General features: G+C 39.6%; 1 protein-coding gene and 1 long non-coding RNA gene across 6 annotated transcripts in view; one reads left to right on the forward strand and one right to left on the reverse strand.

Moving 5' to 3' along the window:
• The window catches only part of CDK6 (cyclin dependent kinase 6), a 121,206-nt gene that overhangs the window by 21,950 nt on the left and 71,779 nt on the right, over positions 1-27,477 (reverse strand). For all 4 annotated transcript variants that reach the window (XM_052692209.1, XM_052692210.1, XM_052692212.1 and 1 more), the window contains exon 5: positions 8,375-8,484. In XM_052692209.1, coding sequence (XP_052548169.1) covers positions 8,375-8,484 — 110 coding nt within the window. The remainder of the gene's footprint in view (positions 1-8,374; positions 8,485-27,477) is intronic.
• On the forward strand, positions 20,439-27,327 carry LOC128085162 (uncharacterized). Of its 2 annotated transcripts, XR_008208814.1 has the most exons (4): positions 20,439-20,640; positions 21,273-22,122; positions 23,037-23,860; positions 25,632-27,327. It is a non-coding gene; the product is annotated as an uncharacterized LOC128085162 (long non-coding RNA). The 2 variants fall into 2 exon arrangements; XR_008208813.1 differs by having other exon boundaries at positions 21,273-23,860.

Raw genomic sequence — 27,477 nt, forward strand, 5'->3', positions numbered from 1 at the left:
AGAGTTAGGATTAAAGAGAAAACAATCCTGCTTATCAGAAAACTGCAATACCATGAACAAGTACAGTCTTCTGCCCTCCTTTGTCAGTAAAGTCTGAAGCAAAATGCCATTGTTGTTCCACTGTTGTTCTATCAGATCACTAAGGTCTCTAAGCTAAATTGTGGCTTGAGTCCATTCAATTTAATAAACGCTTGAAAAAAAAGTCAGTAATAGGCTGGCCACCTATCTGGGGAGGAAGAAAAAATCCAATTTTATTAGGTCTGGTTTGGAAAAACCATCAGCCTCCCACACGACCATGTGCACATGAATGGCAGAAGAATAAAGGAGGAAAAATGCAAAGCACAGAATTTTCAGTGCTGACAAGATCTTTCCAAGGAATGAACCTTCTCCCAGTATAGCTGGTCTGGACTGTGGAGAACTTTAATGACACTTGCAACTTAAATCATTCTTATAACAAAACAAGATGATTTCCAAAAATGGCAAAAACAAACTCAAGCCAGAACTGTACAGTACCTTGGTTCAAAGACTGTAAATCAAGTTGTGTAGCTTTTACAGTTCTAAGCTGCAACATCCACCTTCACTTATTAAAATAAAGACCAAAAGCAAATAACAAAAAACAAAAAAAAAAAAAAAAAGAAAGAAAGAAAGAAAGAAAGAAAAAAAGGAGTTGTTGTTTGAATTTTGCTCCTACCCAAATCTAACTGTGAGCAACCAGACAAGTGGATGATTACACTTTCAAGCTGTTGGTCCACTAGATATGTTGGTTTAAGGTCCACTGGAAAACACCAGATAATATGATTGCGAAGTCTGTGTTTAAAATTGCTGCATGATAAAGTGAACAGTTATTTCTCAAAAACATTTAAGAAGTTTGTCAGTTTATAGGTAAACCCTGAGTTACAAACAGCCATTCATAACCACACTTAGCTCTGATGCTTTTTGCCTACTGTTACTTTTTCCCTTCTAATATCCTTTTTTTTTTTCTTTTTTGTGGACTTCTTTTCTGATCCATCCACTTCTTTCCACTGCCCCACATAAAGAAGACATGAAATTATCTTACAGCTCTCTTTTATCTCCACTTTTGAAAGGCATTTCAGAAATGTGTTGAAAATGAGAATGAAGCACAAAAAGGGCAAGTTAAGCTAAGACCTGAGAAAAGGCCTAATGACATGGAGAAATAGAGGATCCCGTAGGCAAAATGAAATACTACTGCTGCGTAGTTAAGCATCCTCTTAAAAATAGTGGGGACTAAATCATCAGATATGCTGAAGTACAGGAAAATAACTGACAAAGAATTAAAAGGCCTTTACAACTCCTTCTGCATAAATATCTCTCTTTTCAGGCTTTGTTCACGACATCATTGCTATATAGAAAGGCAAAACAAAACCGAAGCCATAACTACCACCAGTCAGCGTTAACTTTCTCCTGTGTTCAACACGATCAGGATTTCACCTGTAATCCTGACCACGATTTCACGCACAGGGAGAAGTTAAAACCCCACTTTGAATGACAACTCCCAAGAATATACAAAAGCACTCTTAATAAAGATCATTGCAAAAATGAATATAGTTTTTCCCTGCAGAAATCTTGTTGATTTTTTCCACCATTTCCTACCCTACAGATAGCATACTAAGTTGATCCATTGATTCCAGTTTGAGGAAAAGTTTCCTAAATGGTGAGTAATGTGAAGATGCTGTCTCGACCTTCTTTTTCTGTCCAAACCACATTATCTCCAGCCACATCTTTGCCTGCACAGATACACCTGAGCTGTGGCAGAAGTATGTACCTGATACAATCTCTGTGTTAAGTGGTATAGTATATTTTATTGCTACTGTTTCAGTATATAATACCTCACTGTTGATCACAGGCTTTAAACAAATCTTCCTGCTCCACTAATGCCTTGAATTTTGAACAGTATTAATGATTTTTTTTTTTTTTTAAAGTGATGACATACGCTTACTTAATTTGAAGTGAGTGACTTAAAACATATAAATCCTCTGGTCAGGCATGCATTTGTATATTTACAGATTCACTGTCTCTTCCTCTAGACTATTCAAATGCAAAGCAACGAATCATAGGAAATGACTAATCCAAGCTGTGTCTGGAGTAGAGGACCCAGCAATGCAAAATCCAAGCAGTTCTCAGCAATAGCAGAATTTCTATGAACCACTTTCCCCAAGCCCACTATCTTCTCTGCTTCTTTTTCCAGACAAAGAACATGCTTTGACACCTCAGAACCTGTGGTTTTACTGCTGAACATCTGTCAACAGATACATACCTGTTTTTTCAGAGTGCAACCTTAAAGGACTGCATCTGCAAGAGATTAACGCCTCTAGGAACAGCTAATTCAGACCAAATGAGGGCATGATGAAAATGATGCTAGTTAGAACAGCCTAAATTATGAGCTGGACTGCAGATCTCTTCAGTTAAAAGCCACCTGTCCCATTCAAAGCACTGGAGAACCTGGAAGCTCTGTTAAGAGTTATCACTTAGTTATCCACTAGTAAAAAGCAGGAACGTGTACCTCCTCCTCTGGATAAATGCATACAGTAGTCACATTGTGACAGCCTGGTTTCCTTTGAAATTACAGTTTGTTTAGCCAAAAGATATCAAAGATCATGCTAACCAAATAATTTGAATTCTTGCAAGTTTAGCTTGAACATATTCTCTTGCTTCTGCTTTGCAGTCTCACGAAGACTAGAGCGGACACTGTGAATTCCAGTCTCATCTGTTCAAGCGACTCTTCAGATCTCCCACACTGCAACCCTTATTTTGAATGAAAGTCTCACAGTCCCCGGGGGTTACCCTACCAAGGTTTATTTCATGGAGAAAACAACAGAAAGCTTGTACAGGATCAGTGCAAGAAGCACAAACCATAGAACCCAGGACAACTCCAAGCAATACCCTCCCCCCCTTGCCAGTTTGCAACACTATCTTGCAGAGGGATTTCTCCAGCTAAGTGCTGAGGTGTTGTACTTACACACATTAACAGAGATTAATGTTCCATGTTTTGTGCCATTCTGTCCCACTAAATTGTTTTCAGAGAGGTTACAAACCTCTTTGAAGTCAGGGTTAATTTTAACAATAATTTCATTGAAGCCAAGACTCCACCACGTGATCCATTTAAAAGAGTTACTCTTTTCAGTCAGTAATAGAAGTTCAAACTCCCCTTTCCAGCTTCAGTTTTTGGAGACAACTCAAAAACAGGTGTTCCGGTTGACTATTTTTTTTCTGAAACCACTCAACCGTATTTATTTCACAGCATTAACTGAGACAAGGTTGAGAGTCGACTGCTCTTCCCTTGCTCACAAATGTGGAACCGGGGACAGGTGGGTGACGCATCTCTTTCCAAAGACCTACCCTATCATTTGCTTCCAGATTCAACACAGAAAAAAAAAAGTGTGCAGTGGATCTGACAACTGCTTTTAAAGTTCTACGAATAACCTATAACTTGCCTGGAAAAGTGAATAAAGATCTATTATTAGATTTAGTTTGAAAGATTTTGTTACAACTATTGTATCTAAGAATGAATATGAGTGCAAGGCTAGTTTTTAAAAAACAGTTACACGTTTTGCTTATAATTATAGGGAGCTCATATCATAGCATGATCACTATGATGATCAAAGCATGACAAGATAGGCTCTAAGGTTTGACTGTGTCACACCTCTACACACTGTCATAAGCAACAAGGCCCTCATTGCCCATGGGCTCATGGCTTTTCTGCACACAATGATGCAGTTCCTCTAATTGGACACATTCATACTATTGAAAGTTGACTTATACACTTATTGCTTATTTCTCTTTGTCTGTTTCCTTGGGCCCACCAGGGAACTTGTCCCATCATAGGTGTTTCTGTAGAGTTACATATCTCTTATCAACTGACACAATCTTCAAATATGGTTGGCAATGCAATGACTGTCCCACGTTTATTAGGTGCTGGTGAAGTAAGCTGAAAAAAGAGACAACTGCTAAGAGCATGATTTAATATTCAAAACTGAATAAATAATAATCTCATTACTATTTGCACCAATATTGTGGCTTAAGAAATTCTGGGCCTGATGATCGTACCAACAGTAGGCTGATTAAAACACCCTGGAGCTGGTGCATGAATGGTCTCAGTAAGACGTCCACGTGAATGGAATTAATCTCCCTCATGGCTGGATAAAACTAGAGGTAATACTGTTTCAGTTTTTGGTTTGGAGAGGTGGAAACATTTTCTGGGAACAGAGCGTCATTTAAGGTTTGAGTTTGAATAGATACAAGACTGCACGTGCATTCAGAACACTGCTCTCAGATGCATGACTTCTTCAGCTCGACTATGAAGAACATAACACAGGCTACAGAAACCTAATGGGTTCTTCTGATGATTTTTAGTTCCACATTTACTACAAATAAAGGCAAATTTGTTTGTTTGTAGTTACATACTCTAACTGGAATTGTTATACAGATATCTGGCTCATTTATCCTGCATACATACCTACTAACATACTAGTCTACGCAGGACTGAAATAATATAGAACTGTCATTTTGAAGACTAGGTCCATACAAAAAACTAAGAACTAAGAGATGAAACAGTTTTTCTCAAGACTACCTGCTCAGAAGAGAGACCAAGACCAGCAACAGTTGCTTTCTCTTATAGATTGTTTCACCCAGATTCAGATTTCAGTCTTCTTCCCTTCTCCTCTCACACTCATTTACCTTGATTAAGTACTACCTAATCCAAGCAAGAAGAGAGACAGCCCTTCCCTCCCCTAAACCACTGGCCATGGCTTCCACTTTGGAGCCGCCCTCAGTCCTTCAGCCAGCTGGAAGAGTTTCACGTATCCAGACAGAAGCGAGGACCTATTCCCAAACTTGCCTTACTCCTTAATGAATTGTTCATGGAGTAGGAGGTACAATATCCTTTCCTACTGGCAAGGAAAATGCTCCCTATTGGGAGCATTAATCCTATTAATTATCCCTATTAATCCTTGTTTTTTTTTACCTAAATATATTACTTGGTCATGCTTTGCAGAAACAAGATTAATGCAAATAGCTCAATATTGTCTGGGCCGAGACAAGACATGCAGACTGTCAGTCTATCTTCCCACTATGCCAAAGAACACCCAATGCCATTAGGCCCATCAAACTTTCCAGCTTTATCTGTGAAAGATTCTGTGATACCAAAAGCAACCAAAAGCACACTGCACAATTTTCTTTATTGGTCATTATTATCAATGCACCTCAGCTTTTAAATCAAGAAAGGAGCCACTGTGATAAATACATTTACATGTTTTTCAGCTAAGGACAGTCCACCCAAATATGGCAATCTACTTGACTAGACATGAGATTAAAAAACCTGAAACTATCCTATAAGGAAATCTGAAAGTATTGCTTCATCTGGGACTGCTCTCTTCAGCAGCTGGGCTTCAGGATACAGTCTTCATTCATATATGCCAAATTTTCGTGCCCACAAACCCTGATGGGCTGAGATGCTAGCAGGTACACACTGAAGCACAAAAACCTACAAATCTGTACTCTAAAAATGTGTAGGTTTTAAGTATAGCTATGATGTTATTGAAATCTCAGATTTCAGGACTTTAGTCCCCAGCTGAGAAGTGCCATTTGGCCAACTGAATCAGCCAGTATGTTCAAATTTATTCTCTGTGTTAGACATACATTTACTTATTCGTGTGTACGAACTCCAATAAGCCTTTATGTCGTTTTTGTATCTTTTTTTTTTTTTTTTTTAAGATATCTTTTTTGCATTTGTCCTATACTGGTTTGAATTAAGAGTGGTTAAAATTAAATAAAGTGTTTTCCACTTAGAGACATGTTTGCCTCTAATATGGCAACGCTGGACCAGTCATACAGAGCTCGCCTCCCTCCCATACCTGTCCAAGCCTACAGAACCCCGACTGTGCCTGCAACTACCTACACAACTGTATTCTGGTAAATTCTAGTTAAAAAGTGTCTGCACTTTTGAATGTTTGCTTGGCATGAACAGAATTCTGATATATTTTGTGATGCTTTATTTGTTATAGTGTTTTATTTCCAAAAAAGCTAAATCTCTGTAATAGCAAACCAGAAGAATCTCAGTATATTTCTTAAAAAAGCTTTAAAATCTTTCAAAGAGGAAGGACAATAGAGTAGGGAAAGAAGGAAACAAGAACACAGTAAAACAATAAAAAGTTGTCTAAACCTCAAACCAACATGTATTCTAAGCTTTAGCTACACTGTCATACCTTGTTGTATGAGCACTAGTGGAAATGCAGATGGGTGATTACCCAAGGGCACTACCATTTTTCAAAATTAGCTGTTCCATTTATTTAATATTTTGGAAACAATCCATGAAGTTTACAAAATTTCAGTTTATTGCTACTAAGGTCACAGTAACATGGGCTTTTCTTTTGCAATCCATGAATAAAATCAGAAAGACAATATATATGATATACAGGGAGTATTGCAACATTAAGCCAATACAACACTCAGTGCTGGTCATTATAGCTTTATGGCAATGAGGTTTTAGGTTAGTATTCCAAATCACACTTGTATACTGAAGGATGTGAAAGTCATACTGTTTCCAGTGAAACAACATAGTACATACAGACTTGGCAGATGCCTGACTTCTACAGTTTTTGATAGACTCCCAAATTTAGGACTAGAAATGTCAGACTGACCCTGCATTTGGCAGGAATAATAGAAGTTCTGGTTTTATCAAGCTGCACTTGAAGTAAGATCACATTTCCCTTAAAAAAAATCTCCAATTTTGTAATATTAATATAATATTTGCATTTGTAAACCAACAGAAAATTTAACTGTCCTTAACTAAATTTACTGCGTTGTACTTTGGGATTTGGAGTCAGTGAGGCTCTGGGAGTCATACATCACAAAAATGAAATTAAATTGGTGGTGCTTGCATATGGCAATATTTTTCATCTGCCAGAATACCACAAATTAAATGAGAAAAAAATGAGAGCTTTGAGAAAGTAATAAAGCTCTGTGTTCATTTGTTTTGTCCTGTATCACTTCTATCACCAATGCTAAAAACAGAGCTGTTGACTCTGCTGCTATTATCAGAAAAAAGTATCAACAGCTTAATACCATCATGAACCTGGCAGTATATGAGATAAGACTAAACTTTTTAAAGTTTAAAGCAATGAATGGCTTAATTGATCCCCCTAAAATCCACATTCTTCTTTTCTCTCATCTTCTGACTTCATTTCTGAGTCAGACACAGAGAGGGTGGAGTGTACTAATTCTACCCAGGCCATTTGACCAGGCAAGAAGCCCAAGAAAAATGATTTTTCCATATACTAATATTAATAAATAGTGGAATCTCAAAGTTCTTTTGCAAGACTCCAACTTGTATTTTGAACTTCACACTACAAATTCATCTCAATTTGCTGTTTTTAAACAGCTGTTTTCTCAAGGCCCTTGTAGTATGGCTTCGTCTTTTAAATTGTATTGATTCTGTTTTTTATGCCTCTCAGTGTTATCATTTTCTTTCCTGTTTTCTTTATATTCTTTATGTTCTTTGATTTAACAGTATAGGTGTACCAAAATTACACATACAGTTTCTCCATGGAGATCATGCAGAATTTTTGCAATAAACTCAATGGAAACGCATGCGTTTGGGTTAATATTGAGACAGGTCTATCTTGCTAAGGTTCTTGAGGGGTTGTTCCTCTCCGCACCCTACAGTCTCAATCTCAGTGCACTACCATAGGAATGAACAGCACACATACTTCTCTTGCATTCACAAATCAACTCCATCTAGCTACAATATTCCATAGCAAAATAGTTCTGATTGTTACTCTAATTGAATCAGCCGATCTTTAATCTTTTTTTCTTTTTAACCTGCATTTAACTGTCTCCATTCCCCTGCACCCTGGCAAAATAACTTATTCTTCAAATTCCTACCTCTGTTTCCAGAAATCAACTTTACAATGACTTACAAAATCTCAGATATGCCAAGAGAGGACTATGAGCAAACAAGTGATGGTCTAATGCACAAACACCAGAGCAAGAAGACTCTGGTGAATGCTGGGCCCTTTCTAGAATGCAGCTTTACTCAAAATAATCAACAGCCCCTCTAGATCGTATTTATCTGCATTTGGATTCAGGTGTAACAGAAATACAATGCTTGTATACACTTTACCAAGAGCACAGGGAGACTCCTACTGAAAGACTCCAAAATTGTTAAAGGTATGAATTTGCAACGGATGATTACGTCCTGTGCTGTAAATGAAGCATCCTATCAGTCCTATCAGTCCTTTCCAACATTAACATGATCCAAGGTATTGTGCCAGAAATCACTGCACATTCTTTTATATTTCAAATTAAAAAAAAAAAAAAAAAAAAAAAAAGAAGAAGAAAGTAAAGTAGCATTTCTTACTTTCGACGGAACATTTCTGCAAATATGCAACCAACACTCCAAAGATCAACTGGTGTTGCATAGCTGGACTGAAGCAAAACTTCAGGAGCTCTATACCACAAAGTAACAACCTGAAAAATAAAAAGAAAGGTAAGTTACAGCAAACTTAGCTGTAGAACTAAAATCTCAAAGTGCTACTGCACACAGATCCAATTTAACTTCATCCAAACTGCAAAGGCAAACTTATTTGACCAGGATCTTGCATGGAGAATCTACATATGGGTAAGCTGCAATAACAATGAATCAGGTAGTATCATTTCCCCAGAACAGAGCAGTTCGACAGTACAGCAAAAATGTAGTATCACAGTTAAGCATTGGCATGATACTACAATATCCCAAAACACTGTCAGAACAGCTCTTTGAACCCTATGCAACTTACAGAACCCAAATGTTTTCCAATGGATGTTCACATTCTCTGTAGAGCAAACATTAGACTGTTGATCAAGGGCTGCTTTTCTTAAACACTTCATTAGACTTCCTGGGTGTCATCACCCTAATGCCAAATTGGAAGCCAGGAAGTTAAAGAATCCTGTAGGTTTACCTGTGAGATAAATCAGAACCTGTAGCCCATGTTTATGCTAAGCTCTTCATAGTTCAACCAGTATATTTTCTTGCAAAAGGAATAGTGTTAATGGAGCTGGACTGGCCAACCTGGGCAAATGTGTCCTACCTTTCTCAAAAGTTCTTTCTTCATGCTGAACTGAAGACATTTATTATTTTAGCAGATAGATACATTTTAAGTTAAAACCTCCCCAAAAGCTGTCCATTACAAAAGACATTCAGTGCTGTCCGTCGTGATGTCCTTGGACACCAAGATCCTTACGTTGTCTTTGTTTTCACCCAAGCAGCATAGCACTGGGATCCTTGGCAGGTTCCTGACCTTCAGCTCTGTGACTGTCTCTGTTCATGAGACATGGGTAACAGCAGCATTAACTTCTCCCACAACTTATTTCCAAATGATATAGTCTTTTCCAGGGACATATGCCACGTAAAATGCCTGCTTTCAGGCAGTCATTCACGTTGCAATGTGTTGCAAAGACACAGCTGGAATTTCACTGACACGGCTCCATTGATGGAGTTTGATGAGTCCTGCACACTGGACCCACAACAGAGATGGGACACTTCATGTTTACTCTTTTGTTTCTCATAAACCAACCAAATACAGATGAGGCTGACTGTATCTTCAGTACATTTACAGAAGAACACGAAGAGCTTCCTTAGAGTCTTGAGTGAGCTACTATGTAGCTAAAATACAACCTCAGAGCCAGAGGAGTATCCTGCTCCTGCGTGCATGCACTTACAATACAACACAGGATTGTCAGCTAAATGGCAATATATTCTCAGTGCATGCTATAATTTAAATTTCTGTCAATATTAACTTATGGGCAGGAAGGGTATCAAAAATTACTAGTTTCTTTCTCCAACTAACACAAAAGCGAGTATTGGGAAATGCAGTGTACAGGAGAAGCAAGACAAAGCAAAAAAAAAAAAACACAAAAAAACAAAAAAGGAAAAGAATGAAGTGCACCGATAACACAAAAATAACTTAAAAATTATGTTAAATAGAATGAATTTCAAAACTGGTACAAAGATATGTATAACAAGAGTGGCTTTTTTTTTTTTTTTTTTAAATGATAACCATATAATTGTCTTCTAAGCATAAATAACAATGGAAGCAATCAGTTGAATTTGCCGGTCAAAGCCAGCAGAAACAAAAGCAAATACAGCGTTTATTATGATCATTACACGCCCCGACAGCCTTTGGAACTCCTGAAAGGCTACTGAAGGGAGGTTCACAGATATTTGCACAAGTGGTCATATTTGCTAACAGTCCTCTTAAACACTTTGATCTCTATTTATAAAATTTGTCTTTGAAACAGTTCAATAACACGGTGCAAAGTACCGCACCGGCAATCTCAATTCCAGCTACCTGTCCTCATAAACAGATTCCTGTATGGAAGCTGAGCACTAACTCTATTTGCCTTGCTCCTGATTGGGTAGCATACTGATGATGTTTTTCCAAAATGTTTCCCTGCCTATGAAAAAAGGTAAGGCTTCTCCAGAGATTCAGAACCGGGACAGAAGACATATATGTAGCACAAGGTCAGGGAATTTTTACTGGAGCTGCCCTACCTGAACCAGTGGCAATTACTCCTACAATACATGCAGGGTTTTGGTGATGCAGAATCTCTCTCGAGCTCTGATCTGCACTTTCACTTTCTCAGGAAACTTGTGGAAAATCTTTCTGAAGAAACATTGGTTTCAGAAATCAAATATAACAAGTTCAACTAGTGCCAGTTGAAATACCACCGCAACCCACCATTCCCGGTTTGAGACCCTCACGGCTCTTCTCGTACGAAGCGAAAAGACGCTTTATTTCCTCCAGTTCCACATGAAGGACTGTGGGGATGTATGCGAGACAGCTCGGTGAGCCCTGCTGACAACGTTCGCCCCACCCTAAGTGCCATTTCCTGGGAAATGCAGCACAGGGGCCACAACGCTCCCGAGAGGCGCCTCGCAGCTCGGCATGCCCTGCACTGCTTGGGGAGCACTGCTGCTTCCAGAAGGCTGCAGGCATGCAGCGTGCCGGCTGCCTCTCCCACGTGGCCTCACGCTGGCACAGCTCCCCAGCACGCACCCTGCTGCCCTCAGTGCACGTGTTTGCAGGGGAGCGGGAGATTTTGTTTCTGAGTAATTTGGAAACTTAAACCTTAAGAAAGTGATTTCCAAGGTCTTGTAGATCAATTCCAGCAACTGCCTGATGGCTTTGTAGTCAGAGAGGAAGTGATCTGTGAAGTGCTGTCCTGATATGCTCTGCCATTATGGCAATTATAAAAGTGATCAAGTAATACTTATGGTTCGTAATATGCAAAACTGCATTTCAAAACCTGAACGTGAAAGGGCTCAACTAAATGTCAGTTTGCACACAAGTAATGCCACATATGGCTTCTTCATTGCTCAGGGCCTTCTGCAAAGCATGAGTTGTGCAGATGATGCAGTGCTTCTGACACAGAGTTTCACACTCCCTTTTGCTTACCATAGAAACCAAGAAAATATTTGTGGACATTCCATTAACATTTGCAGATAAGTAGAAACGAAAATTATTCTGAACACAGGATATGGTGGCTGAACAACTAGATCATCACTTCCTCCTTAGTATGGTTCTGACTGAGAATGAAAAAATGCTTTGCTTAGGTAAGCCACATCACCAGTAAGACGCGCCCTCCATGCATGGCAGCGAGCACTTTGGTGCTGCTTCCTGACACAGCCCCCTTTTTAGGACCAAAATCTCAAATTTCTGCTCTGTTACACTTTGCTTAAATTCTGCCAGCCCTGAAAATTTGCCACTTGTAATGTGGCAGCTGGTGACCACTCTGCAGGAAAAGGCATTTGTGCTCACACTGACAGAGAACCTAATGCAGTGCAAGGCTCCTGTCTACCTCTGAGGTTGCAGGTCTCAGAGAGCATGCTGCATTTTAGCCCTCTCAGCTAATGAACTTCCTTCTGTTGCCTCTTGCCTTCCCCTCACCCGCCCAGCTTCTTTATCCCCTCTCTTGCTCCAGCCAGGTTTCTTTCAGCTCTCCTGAACCCCAGCTCCTCTCCCAGTTCTGCCACATACCAGTGGTTCCCTGATGTCACCAAACATACTTAATCCAGTGCTGCACATGTGCAAACAGCCAAGTGGAGACAGTCTGCTTCCTGAGCTCCTCAGAATGTCATACTTGGTTTCCTCTTCTTCCAGCTGCCCCAAAAGCTCCAGAGCCAAATTAGCTCCTTTTCCCCTTTAACCAGTCTTTAGATTTTCTGCTTGTTCTGCCAGTCCCCAGGATATCATGACTTTTGTATTTTCTACAGATTAGTCTACATACAAGAAAACAGAATAATTTGCACGCTGACACCTAAAGGAGAAACTTTACTCCATTTCCACTGTACATTTTGTGACTCTACTATCCAGATGGGATGATACCAGTTTAGGAACAATATCAGTAGCGAGTGCTGCTTCTTATAATTTAAATATCAATAGATTTAGGCAGCATGCCAGAATGAAAATAAATGAAATACATATCTAAGAGGCATGAGAAAGGTAAGAACATCTGCAAAATTGTACCAGTGCTGTGTTGGACTTGCAATGAATGAAGATGGCAATGTGCTCAGTAAGAAATAAAAAGCTGTATTTACAGTCTGAAGAAGGATACTTTTTCTCTGAAATAAAGCTGTCTGCCTTATTATACCTGACAGACATTGCTATCTGGGACCACCTAGCCCCAGGAGGTTCACTCCTGCACTTCATGATTCCTATTTCTGATGTAAAATCAAATTATGGTACATATCTGTTCAGTAGCATTGCAAACACAAGACCTAGGCATCGTGTCTGTCTCGGTTAATTTCCATTTACTTTACAGAGCAGATTTTCACTTCTGGATATCTGCTTAATTTAAAGGGATCTGTGCAATGCACAGCCCTTTCCAAATATAGTTGCTGTCTGAATAGCATACAGTTCAAAAAAGACAAAGACAAACAGAGGTTTAGGGATGGGGTTGAGTAACAGAGACACAAAAGACTACATTTCGGTTTGCCACAGACTTTAAGTACAGACCAATGCCCAGTTGCACAGCTACAGGAACAAAGCAGGGATCAGACTGTAACACAGTGGCTATGTCTGTGCTGGGAAATTAAATGGGACAGGAAACGTTCCTTTGGCACGGAGACCAACAGGCACAGAGTGGCCTATGTCCATGTTACTAAATTCTCAAGCCTCCAAAAAAAGGTGACCGCATGCAAACTGCTTATTGGGAATGGTCTTTGGTCCATGCTTAACTGTGCCTAGGAACTGTCTGGGGGAAGGCTAGTTGGCATAACTCAAAACCGTGCCAGGAACCATTCTAATAATTTAACAGTATAGACAATTGAGCTCCAGTACCCACGAATGCTTCCTGGCACTCTTTAATCCACCAGCCAGTGAGTCAGACTGTGGCCCCGCGTCTTCCTTTCACTTCAGAGAGAAGGCATTTTGCTATGCTTCTCTCATCCCCACAGAACCAGGGGCTCCAAGAGGGTGGCGGGTGTGGAACCAGGGCCCACTCCTCATCCCACCCATTCTGCTCCCAAGGGGTAACGATGAGCCTTGCAGGAACGCTGATTTCCCCTCCCTTCTCCTTTACTGAGCAGAAGGAAACCGGGCTGGAGGCAGTCAGAACTGTGATTAAATGATGTGATTTGAAATGTTGCGAAAGTTTGTGCATAGAAACCAATGAAATAAATTGAACAACATGAAAAGAGAGAACTGTTTCTTCTGCTTTTGCATCCTATATCAGTAACTTTTAGCTCAGAGATATAAAGGGTTATTCAGATATTTTCTGCTTTATCCAGTACTTAAGATGTCTCTGGTATAGAGTCCTCATAAAGAGAAACTGGAATAAAGAGCACCTGAAGAAGGATCCATCTCACATAGCATTATATACCTACATCTGAGCCACTCAGATTTGTTTTGCAGTCAGAGGAAAGAAACTGGCATTCCGAGAGTGCAACTCATCTTATTTTACAGTAAGAGTGTAGTACAGGTCAAATGAACGTATGCTGCAACTACTTGCTGTCTGAGGACAACCTAGCTGGCACACAAGCAGAGGTCTTCATTTTAGACATCTCAAGCTGGATGTGATTAATTCCACTCTAAATATTTCTGAAGGAATTTTGAAGAGGCCTGTAAAACCTCTTAAAATATAAGCTGTCATAGATAACATGTCACAGAAAAGATTAACAGAATGCTCAGATTCATACAAAGTAATCTTTAATACAAATAAAATTCTTCTTCCTAATCTTTTGCTTTTGTCATTACAGTTTCTTCTGTATTGGTTTTGGTGCTGATTTTGTTAAAGATATTTGCTATTAGACACTGGCTCCTTTTGTTATTTAAACCATTTGAGCCTCACAAAAAATTATTTCTAAATTGGAAATTCCTGAACATGGCTCTTCAGTTCAGTTATTCTGTACAGTTTCCATTGTTGGGGCTTTCACATGATGTTTGGGGCATCTTTCTGACTCTTTTTCATCTATTTTTGTCTTTCTGTTATTGTTGAGTAAAATGAGGGAATGTACCTATAGGATACATGGTGCAGCACACAGAATCTAGCTCTGTAGTGTTGCTTCATGGTGGCCAACATTACCAAAAACCTCTCTCCTGATTCAAACTTCTCACAGGGGTTTAAAGAGGAATCTTTAAAATTTCACAATGGAGCTATTACTGCACGGCTTCTCATTCAGGGCTAGGCTCTAAAATGACTTGTGCAATTTTCTTCAGACTCTGTGGCAAATTTCTCCCTAGCTGTGAGTAAGCTTGACGCACTCACCACAGACTAATGGAGAGGACTGAATTACAGATGCCTACAAGTGCTTGCACATTGCCTGAAGCTCTCTGCTTCAATCTCTGCTGCAAAGAGATTCTCTCTAATGCAGCTCCCTCTTGCTTGCTAGAAATGCCATGCTCAATCTCCACAAAGCCTGAAAAGAAGAAATGCGATTTCTTAAGTGAATATGTTTAAAAATCCCATGCTGGCCTGACAGTGTATCACTACTCAATATTAAAAAACACCACGTTTCAGCAGATATGGCCTGGAATAGTGACTGAGAACCAGCATGGGGCATGGCTGCGGTGGCAATTCATAGTGGGTGACACTAGGCAAGAAGCCCTGATGGGGCCCTGCATGCTGCTCTGTGCTTCCTGCACAGCTCAGGCCAGCTCTGCTCTGTGCTGTGCAGGTACGTGCAGCCAGGCTGTGGGCCGGCTCTGGTCCTCTGCAGGCCAACACAAATCAGCTGCACAGCTCCTACTGTGGGGCTGCTCCCCACCTCTGCATCACCTTTCGCAGCAACCTCCAGCATGGGGAGAGAACCTTTCCAAAACCCACTTGTCCATAAGGTGCAATAATGCCAAGCATGGGTTTTCCAGCCTTAGAATCATCGTGAATTCAACATATCTTTCATCCGCAGTTTGGAAGCGGAGCACGCCTGCTTTGCCAGCTGGGGACTGCCTCACTGTATTTTCCTAACACTGTCCTTAAAATATTCACTGAGCATTCTGGGTTTACAGAGAAAGCCTGGACTCTCTCTCTGAAGACCTAGGATCATTGTTAAGTGTAAACGGAGACAGGTAATAATCATTACACTATACAATATTCCCAGGGATAGCATCAGTCTGAGTAATTATGTTGATTTTATTCCTTTTTTTGAGTAGTGGTTCTTTCACTACTATGTAGCTGTTTGCAGTTCATCACAGATGTAGGTATCGCTGGTGAGAATGTTTCTTAGACAAAGACAGTTATATTTTGTCTTTTTATAAAAACATTAAATAGTTTTCCTTTTACAGTAAAAGTGAACCAAACTACTCTGGTGGATTTTAGAAAGCACTTCACTTTTTGACCAGAAGTTTAATACATATAGACAACATCCTTCTGAGTGCTATGAGTCTCATGAAATGCACATGGTAGCACCAATTTTATCCTTTTACTTAAATTTGTCTCAGCTTCAGAGGAATGCACAATTAGCTGCTTCCTGAAAAGTGTAAAGATAGTCCTTCCTATTTCATTAGTTAAACCATCAAGAAAAAATACCTATTTATAGTAGAGACAAGTCCTGATCACACATAGCACCCACTATCAAGCTGTTATTTCAGATCGTGAGCTCTCCTTTTTGATGTTAAAACATTTGTGATTTGAAGAAAGGAAGATTTTGCATCAACTGTAAGGTAGAAAGTGAAGAAACCATTCATTCCTTTGGTGGTTTATACACACAAAACTGATCAAAATTTTGTTTTTTTATTTCTAGGAAGAACCACATAACCGAGTGCGGCGGTGCTGGAGAATATTTCTAGGTACATCCGTTGTCAGCCTGAGTGATGTTATGTGTATGCATGTATGTGTGTGTGTGTTTGCACTTCATACACGCAAATACAAATACTTGCGGAAGACACTTTACCTACATTCAGTGGCTTTTACCTCAAGAGTTTCTGTGCTGCGGTGTGCAAAAGCTACTAGAAAGGAAAAGTGGCTCTTTATGGGAGGTAATACTTTCACGCACTAGGTAGAACTCAGAACTTATCTCAAAACTAATACAAGGAAATATATTTCCATTAAGCTGAAAATTTCACAGAATTCTGTACTGATACTATACTGAGAACCTTAGAGACGAATTGAAATTTCACTTGAAAAGCAGTTTATCTTTATATGAAGAGAAAGAAGCAAAAATAACATTAGCAGCATCACAGTACCTGATTCAGGGTCCATGGAGGAGAGGCTTACCAATGCTACCTCTGTTAAAATCAAAACCACAATGCCCTAATCTCTGAGCTGCAGAGAAGCTTTCTGTGGAATATGGGACAGCCCCGATTTTTACAGAAGTGGTCAACTTTGCATGCAATGAGGTTTGTCCTGATACTGCAATGTATTTATACAGAGATCTGGCTGTAGCAATCTGTCTCATTTCCACTCACATCAGTCACCTGCTGCTTTTAGATACCTGACGAAATGGTCATAATTTCTAGTATCATACTTCCAGCCTTGTTCTAGTTGCTTTACTCCAACACAAAACCGATGTTCCTAGTATGCTTTGAGATATTCCACTGAGATGGCTGGCATCCAGCTCTTCTCTGGTCTCCCACCTCACTTATCCTGGGAGAATGAGAATATGCAGCTCTAATTTGCACTAAGGACCAAAGCATGGTCCCCATTATAAGGGGATGCTGAGCTTCTCTGGAAGCTGCCCATGTGACTGCCTAATCTCTTCCTGAGTTCATCATGGCTAAACTAGAACGCTTAAGCCTTGCCACTTATGTGTTGGCTTTATAATGAAGATCAGCTTTCCCCTGCTACTAGAAAATTGGAGTCTGGTTAACAGAAAAATGCCGCTCTACTTCCTGGGTTCTGTGTTCAGCTTTGATTCTCAACAGAAAAAATAAAGCAAAACAAACCATGGATGCCACTTCAGGCTTCTCTCCCATGGAGCTTGGGTACATTTCTATTTCAAACCATCTTTAACAACAGGAGATGATGCACACAAAAAACGAGTCTCAAAAAATAGATTAAATGCTGCGAGTTATCTAGGTGAGAGACTTTACTGTGGTCTCTGCATCTGCTTCCAGAATGAGGCATTAAAAAGCTTTTAATGAAATAACATCAAAAATGGCTTGAATAAATGAGTCACTTTGAAAAAGAAGGAAAGAATCCATACCGTTTACAGGCATATATAACCACTGCGTGCTACTTTAACAAAGAATTCTAGTAGGAACTGGGATTATTATATATTGTTATTAAGAAAAGTTTTCTAGTTTGGGACTCTTTAAGAGGGAAGATTTGCTGCAAGAACCTTCCACAAGATGCAGTTTTCATTCAGTTGAGAGTGAAACTTATAAACCAATGCTGTGCTTTGATCTAATGGCAAGACTTGATAAGGAAAGTAAGGATACAAATAGTGACAGTCACTGCATATTTAAGAAAGCTGTACCTTGCCTGCATACTGGCAGTGTGTGCAGAGGGCATGTGTGCATCTGCAGGTTAGTTGCTAAGTACTTACCTAGTCTACATCAAGAATGTGTAACAGGGGCAAAATAAACTTAATCTCAATTAATCTTTCTCCAAATGTCTTTTCTCCTTAAAGTCTGATTTGGACAAGAGTAGTCTCCAGCACACCTAAAATTAAGAAATTTTTCTGGGTAATTTATAAAACTGATTTCATATTACTTTTTCTATAACGAAACTACATTTTAGATATCACTATTAAAAATTCTTTTTGTCACTTCGAGCTCTGTTCATTGCTATGTCCTATCAACTCCTATGAGACATATCCATTTACCATGACACTAATTGTTGTAATTTTTCCCCATTAGTATTCCATGGTATGGTGGGATCTTCTAGCACATTATGAAGTGTTCTGCAGCCACACAGCCCTTCTTCTCTGAAGAAGATTGGTGCTGTGATGCCCCTGCTAAAAATGTAAACTTGTGCTGCTGCTGATAAAGGCTCTAGCAAGGCTTAAGTAAGAGCCTGGAGGCAAAGTACCAATGATAGGATAAAATGGCTGGTGGAGCAACATCTGTCAATGATACTCAAATGAAGCAATAGCTTACAGTTAAACCTCCTATATTACAGCAATCCCCCCAAAGAACCCAGGATTGCAAACAAAAGAGCTTTTCTGCAACAAAAGCTCCTCTTGGGATGCCTCTGTTCTCACTGCTTTGCAAGGGTGCAAACTTCAATCATATCATCACCATGACAGCTGACAATGAAGATGGACCTGTCTACAGCTGCAGTATTAAGAATTTGGGCAACTCTGAACACCGCAAATCTGTCCTACATCTGAAATTGAACGTGGTAGATCTTTACTTAAGTCTCAATAAATGCATGGCTTTAAATTAAAGTAAGCAGAGGTGTATATGATACATTAGAAGTGGAACTAAACAAGATTCTTCAAAATAATGTTTGAGGAAACAAAAATTCTCATGAAATATGTTTCTACAAACAAATGAGAAATGGGGTTTGGAAGCATAAAGGTTTTCAAAAAAGATTAACTTTCCATACACAGGTGTAACATATGGATAGGTACACATATTGATGTACACATACATGACCACAGCCAAGACAAGGACCTGCTGTAGGCCTATAATTTCATGGCAAAGCAGGAAGATTTTCACAGAAAGGGTAAGAGGAGGCTCCAGAGTATTTTAATCTCAATATTGAATAGCTTTGTAGACTGCAGACCCACAAAAACACTGGGCACAATCCACTGATTTTCCAAATCTATAAGCTTTCTTTACTGGCTAAATTCCTCTTCTTCTAATCTGAATGTGTCTGTGAGTCTTTACAGTAGCTGATCACATAATTGAAAAAGCCTATGTTGCAGGAACAGATAGCTCTACTGCATGTGAAGTATATTTAGGCAGACAGCACCCTAGATACCTGGATGCTCTCCACAGAAGTCCCACCTAGGGAAGGCTGTGACTAAGAGTGGTGATAGAAGCAATACATGTCTGCATCTACATTAACATCTTTTACAGATGTTTTTATGTTAATCTCAAAGTGGAAACTCAGCCTGAAGGGGACTTACCAAGCACCTCCTACATCCAAGAAAATAATTTGACCACTAGGCCAGGGTTTTTTTGGGTGACAATTCTTTCCTCGCCTTTGCTCAAGCCAAGTCACCATTCTGCCAGGAGTATATGAGTCATGGGGCAAGACTGCCTGAAAGTAGCCGAGAGCTTAAGGACAATCAGCTGGAGGGGGCGAGGAGCCGAGTTTCTGGATAACTACTCTCTGTAATGTGTATGCATTTTACATTAGACCATCACTGGATAAAAATAAAAGCAGGCATTAATTACATTAACCAGGCTGGAGTCTACTCTGGATCTGGACAGATTGTATTCTCTCTCTCTGACTCTAACAGATGGGATTCATAAAACCTCTAGAGGATGGCACTCCACTTTATCCTGTGAAGGAAGAAGCAACATCTCCTCCCTTGTTACTTGATACATCACTCACTAACCAAACATTATGATTCACAGTACAAAGAGAAGCTCAATTTTTTCAAAGAACACAAAAGAAAATTTCTTCCATTTGTAAATTCTAGAGGACTTTCTAAACTAAAATTAAGATTCTGAAAATTTAGCAGTAAAACAGAATATTGCAATTGCTCCAGTATTACAACTTGTAAGGCTTTATTTCCCATTCTTAACATTAAAGCTTGTATTATCATTCTCCTTAGGGAAATAATTATGCATAGATAGGTTGGGTAAAAAATATCTGACTCAGTCTAGGTCACTAAAGACTCTACTCCATAGTGGTTATGGTCTTATAGAAACATACAATGTTGTATTTGTGAAAATGATGTTGCAGAGAAGCTTTTTTTCAGATCATTCACCTCTCTCAAAATTGATACAAAGCATCTTGTTTAAGCTAGAGAGATAATAGCAAGACAATTAAAAAAAAATGTTCAAGGTAATGAGTGCTTTCATTTTACAAGTTCTCGTGTCTGAGGGCACTGCATCAGGCTAAAGGACAACGAGATAAGAACAATATTGCTAGTTGCTAACAAATGGCAGATAAAAGAGCTCTTCTGGATCCTGATGAAGTGACAGCATTCTACACATTCCAGTGAGTTGAGAAAGTTTTCCTGAGAACAGCAGCTATGTTACATGTGAAGTACCACTAAACACGCGTATCTCTGTGTTTTCAAATTCCAGGGTGAGTAATGGCTCTTTCCCTCATCTCTTTAATTTGAACAGAAGCTCCTTCTCTCCTTCTGGACATGTGGGAATAACTTGCTGTGCTTCAGTTTCCATTAAGACGTATAAACGTATGTGCTGAAAGTAAAGAGAAGTTCTGTAGGACGCCATGGCCATGAGCCAATGTTTACAATCCCCTGGGTGGGAAACGCCGGGTGAAAGGCTCTCCATGGCAGGCTGTAGGAGTCTTTGCTGTTGCCGCCAGTGACCTTCTGCCTCTGTTTTCAGAGTAGCTCCCTTGTTAACCCCTTGTACACTGTCTGCACAGAGGCCTTAGAGAGGAAACAGTTTCACTGAAGGTCTGAACTTACTTCCAGGTATCCAACTGACAAGACTCTGATTTCAGTGCTGGTTAAGGAAGCATGGACTAACACACACATGCTGCATCTGCTATCTGTGCTGCTGCACTGACTGGTATTTTTAATAATCTAGAACTGGGTTTAGCTGTGCTTTGCATGTTACAAAGTGAACATTTCCAGCTTTGGGCAATGGACATCCTTTATAGGCACAGGGATTGTGAAACATGAGCATATTGAGAGAAACAAACATCCAATTTACACAGAAATGTTCTGGCTCTCCATATCCAATCAGATATTTGCCGGGATTCCTCAGGGAGGAATGACATTTGAAGACCAGCTGATATGCATGGGAGCACTCAGAATGGAAAGTAGACCTGCTACTTTAAAAGGTTTTGCTTAAGAATGGAAAATACAAAATTCAGGAGCTCTCCTCCTGTGTCACAGCCCTTTTTTCTGCCCTGTGAATTACTCATGGATCTGGAAGAATACTTAGAAAAAAATAAAAATAGCCATGTGAAAAAGGCATTCAAATCTGGTTATCTTAATATGTAATCCATCCTTGAATAAGAAGAATAAATCAAATGGAAAATATACTCAGAGAGCTGGTGTAAATGTTTTAATGGTCTGAGATAGGGAGCCAAGAGCCCTTGTGATAACATCAACCTTGCCACCAGTTGACTACATTGCCTTGGAAAAATCAATTTTGTTGTCCTTATGTGTTTCTCCATCATCACAATGATTCCTGCCCATGCCTTTTCCACACAAAGATCTGTACAGAGAAAGTCATCCCATGCAAAAATCTCTGCAAGGAATTAAGAGCACCTGCCACTTCCAGAATACTTACACAGAATTAACAGCCGATTGTCAGCGACATCAATATCCTCCCCTCTTTAATGAACTTTCAGAGGAATTCCTGTAAATAACATCCTTTTGTGGCCAGGAAATCCTTCAGCGCATGACTCTGCGGACACTGAGAAGAGGGGAGCAGAGCTAGAAGCCAGAGCTCCTGCAGAGAGAACAAGCCCACGTGCATATGGCACTGGGATCACCAGTCCCTAACGATGCCACATGGTCCAAGGGTCTAAACTTAAAGATATGGAAGGTTTACAACAAGCTGAGAGAAACTCACCTATTTCTATAAGGTAAAAATGCCTTGCAAAAGAAAGCCAATATTATCAGTCTGTGTGTTAAACAAGCGAACTAGAAGCTCAGAAAAAGCTGTACTCTGACGTGAAACACACACGTAATTTCGCCTGATTTCAGTGGGAGCTCTGGGTGTTAGAGGAAGACATCAGCAGTGGAATCATTTCTATCTTTGTTTTTAATTGTTATTATTTTTGATAGTAATCTTAGAGACAAAAAATCAGAAATATCCTACGTGTTCTACAGAGGATACAGTTACATATAATAAATACTATCTGCTTTTCTTGGAAAATGGCAGTCTGCAGGGAAAAAGTCTTTTTTTATAATCAAAGCCAAAGAATTATTTTAGATTTCTTTGTTTTGTTAATATCATGAGGTAATATTACTGCTGTTTAAAATTATTAGGGTAAGACACTAGGAGTTTACAAGAATAGGCAGTAGGATGATTATTAGAAGGATACTGCTGATTTTAGATTCAAGTTAGTTTTGTAATATGAAGGTTTTGTAAAACATAAGCCTAAAAGATGTCTTCTTAAAATTTCATTTACAAAGCAACTTTAAATATTGGTTAAACTTTGTTTTGTTTTCGGCTACTGCAGGAAAATCTGCAAGTGAAACTTAAATGAAATAGGAACAAGGATAAAAAATTCTTCTAGCATAATCCAGTAAAAGGAAAGCAAGGAAACGGTGTAACTAATGGTAAAACAATGGATTTTACATCTTTTCAGTTGCAGCAAAAATAAGAGAGGACTTTAGTGCTTCTTCTGATTAACTGAAGTGTTAGTCTGGCAATATGCCTTGAAAGTAATTATGTGGAGACTAATAGTACTTCTTAAAACAATTCTAGACCTGAACAATAATGTCAGGTACTGTAGATGACCTCTCTTAACTATCTTGCCATTCCTGTCTCTAGGTCCTGGGATGACAGTTCACAAGGAAATACTATACACAGGAATGTCATGTACATGATGTAGGTCACATGTGAGGCACCAATGTAAATCTCATACAAGTACAGAACAGACTACTTACCACTCCCAGAATAAGTAAAATATAAATCAGCTCCTTTTTCAAAGGCTTGCCTAGTTTTTGACTGGACAAGGAATCAAAGCACTTGTGGGAAATGAAACCTATTCTAATTAATCTGACTTCCAGTGAAGTGTTACATACTTTATGCTGAAAAATAGCTCATTAGGTTGCAAAAATGTAATATGCTTGGACCTTGTACAAAGCATCTGAGAATGTCCCATATGACATTCTTGTCTTTAAATTGGTGAGAGAGGTATTTCATGGATGGACCCCTCAGTGAGTAAGAAAGTGGCTGGATGGCTGCACTCAAAGAGTTATGGTCAAATGAAGGCTGGTAACAATTGGTGCTCCTCAGGGGTTGGTACTGGAACCAGTACTGCTGAACATCTTTCTCAGTGACATGGACAGTGGAACTGAGTGGACTCTCAGCAAGTTTCTGAGCAACACCAAGCTCTGTGGTGCAGTGGGCACGCTGGGGGGAAAGGATGGACAGCTCTGAGAGGTGGGCTTGTGTGAATCTCAAAAAGTTCAATGAGACCAAGTGCAAGGTTGTCCACTTGAGGCAGGATGAATCCAAGCTCTAATACAAGCCGGGTGGAGAATGGAAAGGAAATTTTCAACAGGATGAGAGAGTTGGAGTTTTTCAGCAGGAGAAGAGGATGCTCCAGGGTGACCTTTAAGCAGCCTACAAGTACCTAAAGGGGGCACAAGGTAAGCTCGATAAGGACTTATCACAAAGGCATGTAGTGATAGGACAAGGGGCAATGGCTTTAAACTGAGGTAGACTTAGATTAGTTACAAGGAAAAAAATCTTCACTATGCGGGTGGTGAGGCATTGGAACAGGTTGCCTGTAGAAGCTGTGGATGGCCCATATCTGAATGCATTCAGGGCTGGGTTGGATGGGCCTTTGGGCAGCCTGATCTAGTGGGAGATGTCCTTGCCCATGACAGGAAGGTTAGAACCAGATGATCTTGAATGTCTCTTCCAACCCAAAGAATTCTATGACTACATGAAAATTATGACTTTTAAAGACAATTTCTAAAGCAATTTCAATATTTTTACGGTTATGTTACTGAGCATAGACCTGCTTTCGCTTACTGATTTCAATAGTACTCAGGAAGTTTCATGCCTGCCAGTGAACAGTATTAAGCTATATTAATCTCTGCCTTTCAACTGATTCTATTCATGATGTAGTGTTTTGATATCAGATTGGCAGCTTGTGACCAATTGATGTCCCTAATTTTGCATTAATTATATTGATAGATTCCATTAGGGACTGGAAACACAGTTTCTTTCAAGTGAAAAAGAATCAATTTTCATAGGCACCTTGGCTTCTACAGAAGGAATCAGAATCACTTTGAGACTCTCCTAACTTTCCACATTCCTTCTGGTAGCTGACACCATTGCCTTTACTGAAGCAGCTTACAACTTTACCAAGATTTCAATGATTAAAAAATATTTCTGTGTAAATTTCCATGAGTGAGGCTAGGTAAACACAACTGGTTTGTCCATCTCAAATTCTAGTCACCTTCTTTCTGAGAAGCTCTGGTGCCACCATGTTTTGAAACAAAGGCTGTGGAACTTGACCTCTACACCATCCTTGTAAGACTTGGATGCAAATTTGGCCATGTCATAAATCTGAAAAAGAGCACATGCTCAGTAAGGTTTTATACCAGTGCATAATTATTGTATTTTCAGAAAGTTTACTTTTAAGAAAGCACACCTGAGTTCAGCTGCAGGGAGCTGAGGGTCCATCACGGTATCTCAAGCTTCTGACTGCACAGAAAGCTTGTTACTCTGAAAACGGTCTAACCCATGTTTGAAGGAGAACCTATCACACTCAGCAGCAGAGATGAAAATAACTGGACAGACTGGGGGAATAGTGTATGTAAGCTGTTTGCTGGGTTAAAGAGCAATCTAGGATGGGAATGTGCGTGAGAGATAACACTCACTGAAAAAGAAGACTATTAGTGATCCAGAGAAGAAGAAGGAAAAATGACCAATAAGGCATATGAGACTAGGATCCACAAAAAGCTCTATGAGGAGACAGGGGCTGATGAAGAAGGCCTGAAGCTGAGACCCAGAATGATAGTGAAGATGATAATGGGCATGATTGGTACCAGTGGAAGGGCAAACTCCACAGAGGATTTGGGGTGGGAACTAGATTTAGTTGATAAAAGTGACTGAGCTGGAGGAGAGGCAGGAAAACAGATTTGAAGGGAAAATATACCAGTAGTAGTGTGCTGGAAGATGAATGGGAGCTAATATCTGGGAAATCCACTGGCAATGTGTCCTGCCTCCTTCTAGTATAATCAGCTACTTGTGACAGTCAGCCACTACACCAGATATTCTGCAAGCTCAAATTGAAGAAATCTATGTTACTGATCTATAGTTTCAGCACTGTTGATAAGCACTGCGCGTATGAAAAGAACACCAAGTGAAGAAGTTACTTTTTTTCACATGCTTTTCTTTTTTTCACAGGAGAAAACTGCACATGTAAAAAGAAATAATGGAATAGATGACTTCCATATTTTGCAGCTAAAACCAATCACAAAAATCTCTGCCCTAAAACCAAAAAAACAAACAAAGAAAAAACAAAGTACTTAACGCCAGAACGAGCATGTGAGTTGGAACTGAAAGCAAGGCAACAAGGGTTGCTGGTGACTAAGGGACAGTCCAAGTATATCCAAAAATGCAGTAAATATCTATAACAGTTAAAGCTCACAACAAGAATTTGTTTCCCACCAACTGAAGTATGGACCTGCTGTAGCTGCAAACCCCGTCACTGCCTAAAGCAGTTGCTTCTCTTCTCTGTACATACTGGCGACTTCCACATCAACTCCCATCCTCTTTGGAGAAGCTGCCTAATAATACCTGCAAGGCTATCTGAACTGTAGAAGAAAATAACAGCAACCTGCTCTTGTTTATTCTCTGCTGTGTTCTAGTAATAACAAAATCACAACACTGTGTACAGTAAATCAGGAGTATAAAACTTCCTTAAAAAGATGCCAATACCTAAACTGTTTATATTGACAAAGGTAATAGAAAAACAGTATCAAACTTGCATGTTTATGTAACCTCCTGTTTTTATCCAAGTGTTAATGTTATACTGTGGGCTTTTGCCTAAAGCAGATAACGGTAAGGACTGATTTCATTGATGAGTTCAAAAAGGCAGCATTCACTGCTACTGAGGGTCTCCTCCTTGCAGCTGTTGCAGCGATGGCTTGTACTTAATGAAATTTTCTCCCTCTTTCCTCTGAAAACTTAACACCTATAATTTAACATTTAAAACACAGCCTCTATTTATGTATCTCGAAGTTCAACAAAAATTCACATGCTCTGACAGCATTTTATTTCTCGTAACAAAATCATTAAATTCATGCAGCAACAACTGAACTGCTCCATACACAGTATATAGTTAAAACTGCACAACTGAAGCCAAAATATGCACAGCTAAAAGGAATGTTACAGGGGGGCCTCTCTTAGTGAACAAAGCAGGCTCAGTTTGGCTCTTTTTCCCTAGCGCTACCACATCCGCACATCGTTAGTTGGAAAATTCCAGATATATGCTGTAATTTTTTGTGCTTTTTTTTCCCAGTACACTTGAGGCTTTAGTGTCCAGATGCCATTTTCCCCCCCTTATCTGTCCCTGGTAGTTTGGGTCTTTGCCAGTTGTGGTCAACAATTAATACAGCAAAAGAAAAATACAGTACACTCCCTGGCAACTGGCAGAGGCTCACAGGAAATACCAAATAAAAACTTTATTATGTATTGTTTAACTATTTTGTTTGCCTGTGGGCCACCCTGTTGTTGGTGTAATTTAGAAAAGCATGCTCCATCTGGATAATCTGTGCGCAGGCTCATTGTTCCCAGAATCTGTCACGCACAATCACTGCTTCAGCCTGTGGCCCTCTGCAGAAAGAAGCAAAGGCATGGCAGCCCTCCAGCCTGCATTCCTTTTCATTAGACAACTTGTGACCAAATGTTAGAATAGAAGAGTAACCTTTTAATATTCATGTAATTAATTTACTTTCCCCTTTAATTATAAACCTTCACGTGAAAAGAAGAAAATAAAAAGACTTTCCTTCATGATTCTATTCCATTCCCCATCCTTTCTGCTTGTTTTTTGGGACACGGAAGGTGCCAGGAGTAACACATAGGTACCAGCACCCCTGAATATTGGGAAATCCTCGTGGTCATAACATGTGTGTGACTTTTTACTTCACATATTAATTACTCTGGTACATGGAGCATAATATAAGTTATAAAAGAAATGGAGAAATTAAATTCTTCCTATCTATATGCCGTTAAAGCATCTGCTTCTTGC

This window comes from Tympanuchus pallidicinctus, unplaced genomic scaffold, assembly GCF_026119805.1.
Source record: "Tympanuchus pallidicinctus isolate F22 unplaced genomic scaffold, pur_lepc_1.0 scaffold3, whole genome shotgun sequence".
Classification (NCBI taxonomy): Eukaryota; Metazoa; Chordata; class Aves; order Galliformes; family Phasianidae; genus Tympanuchus; species Tympanuchus pallidicinctus.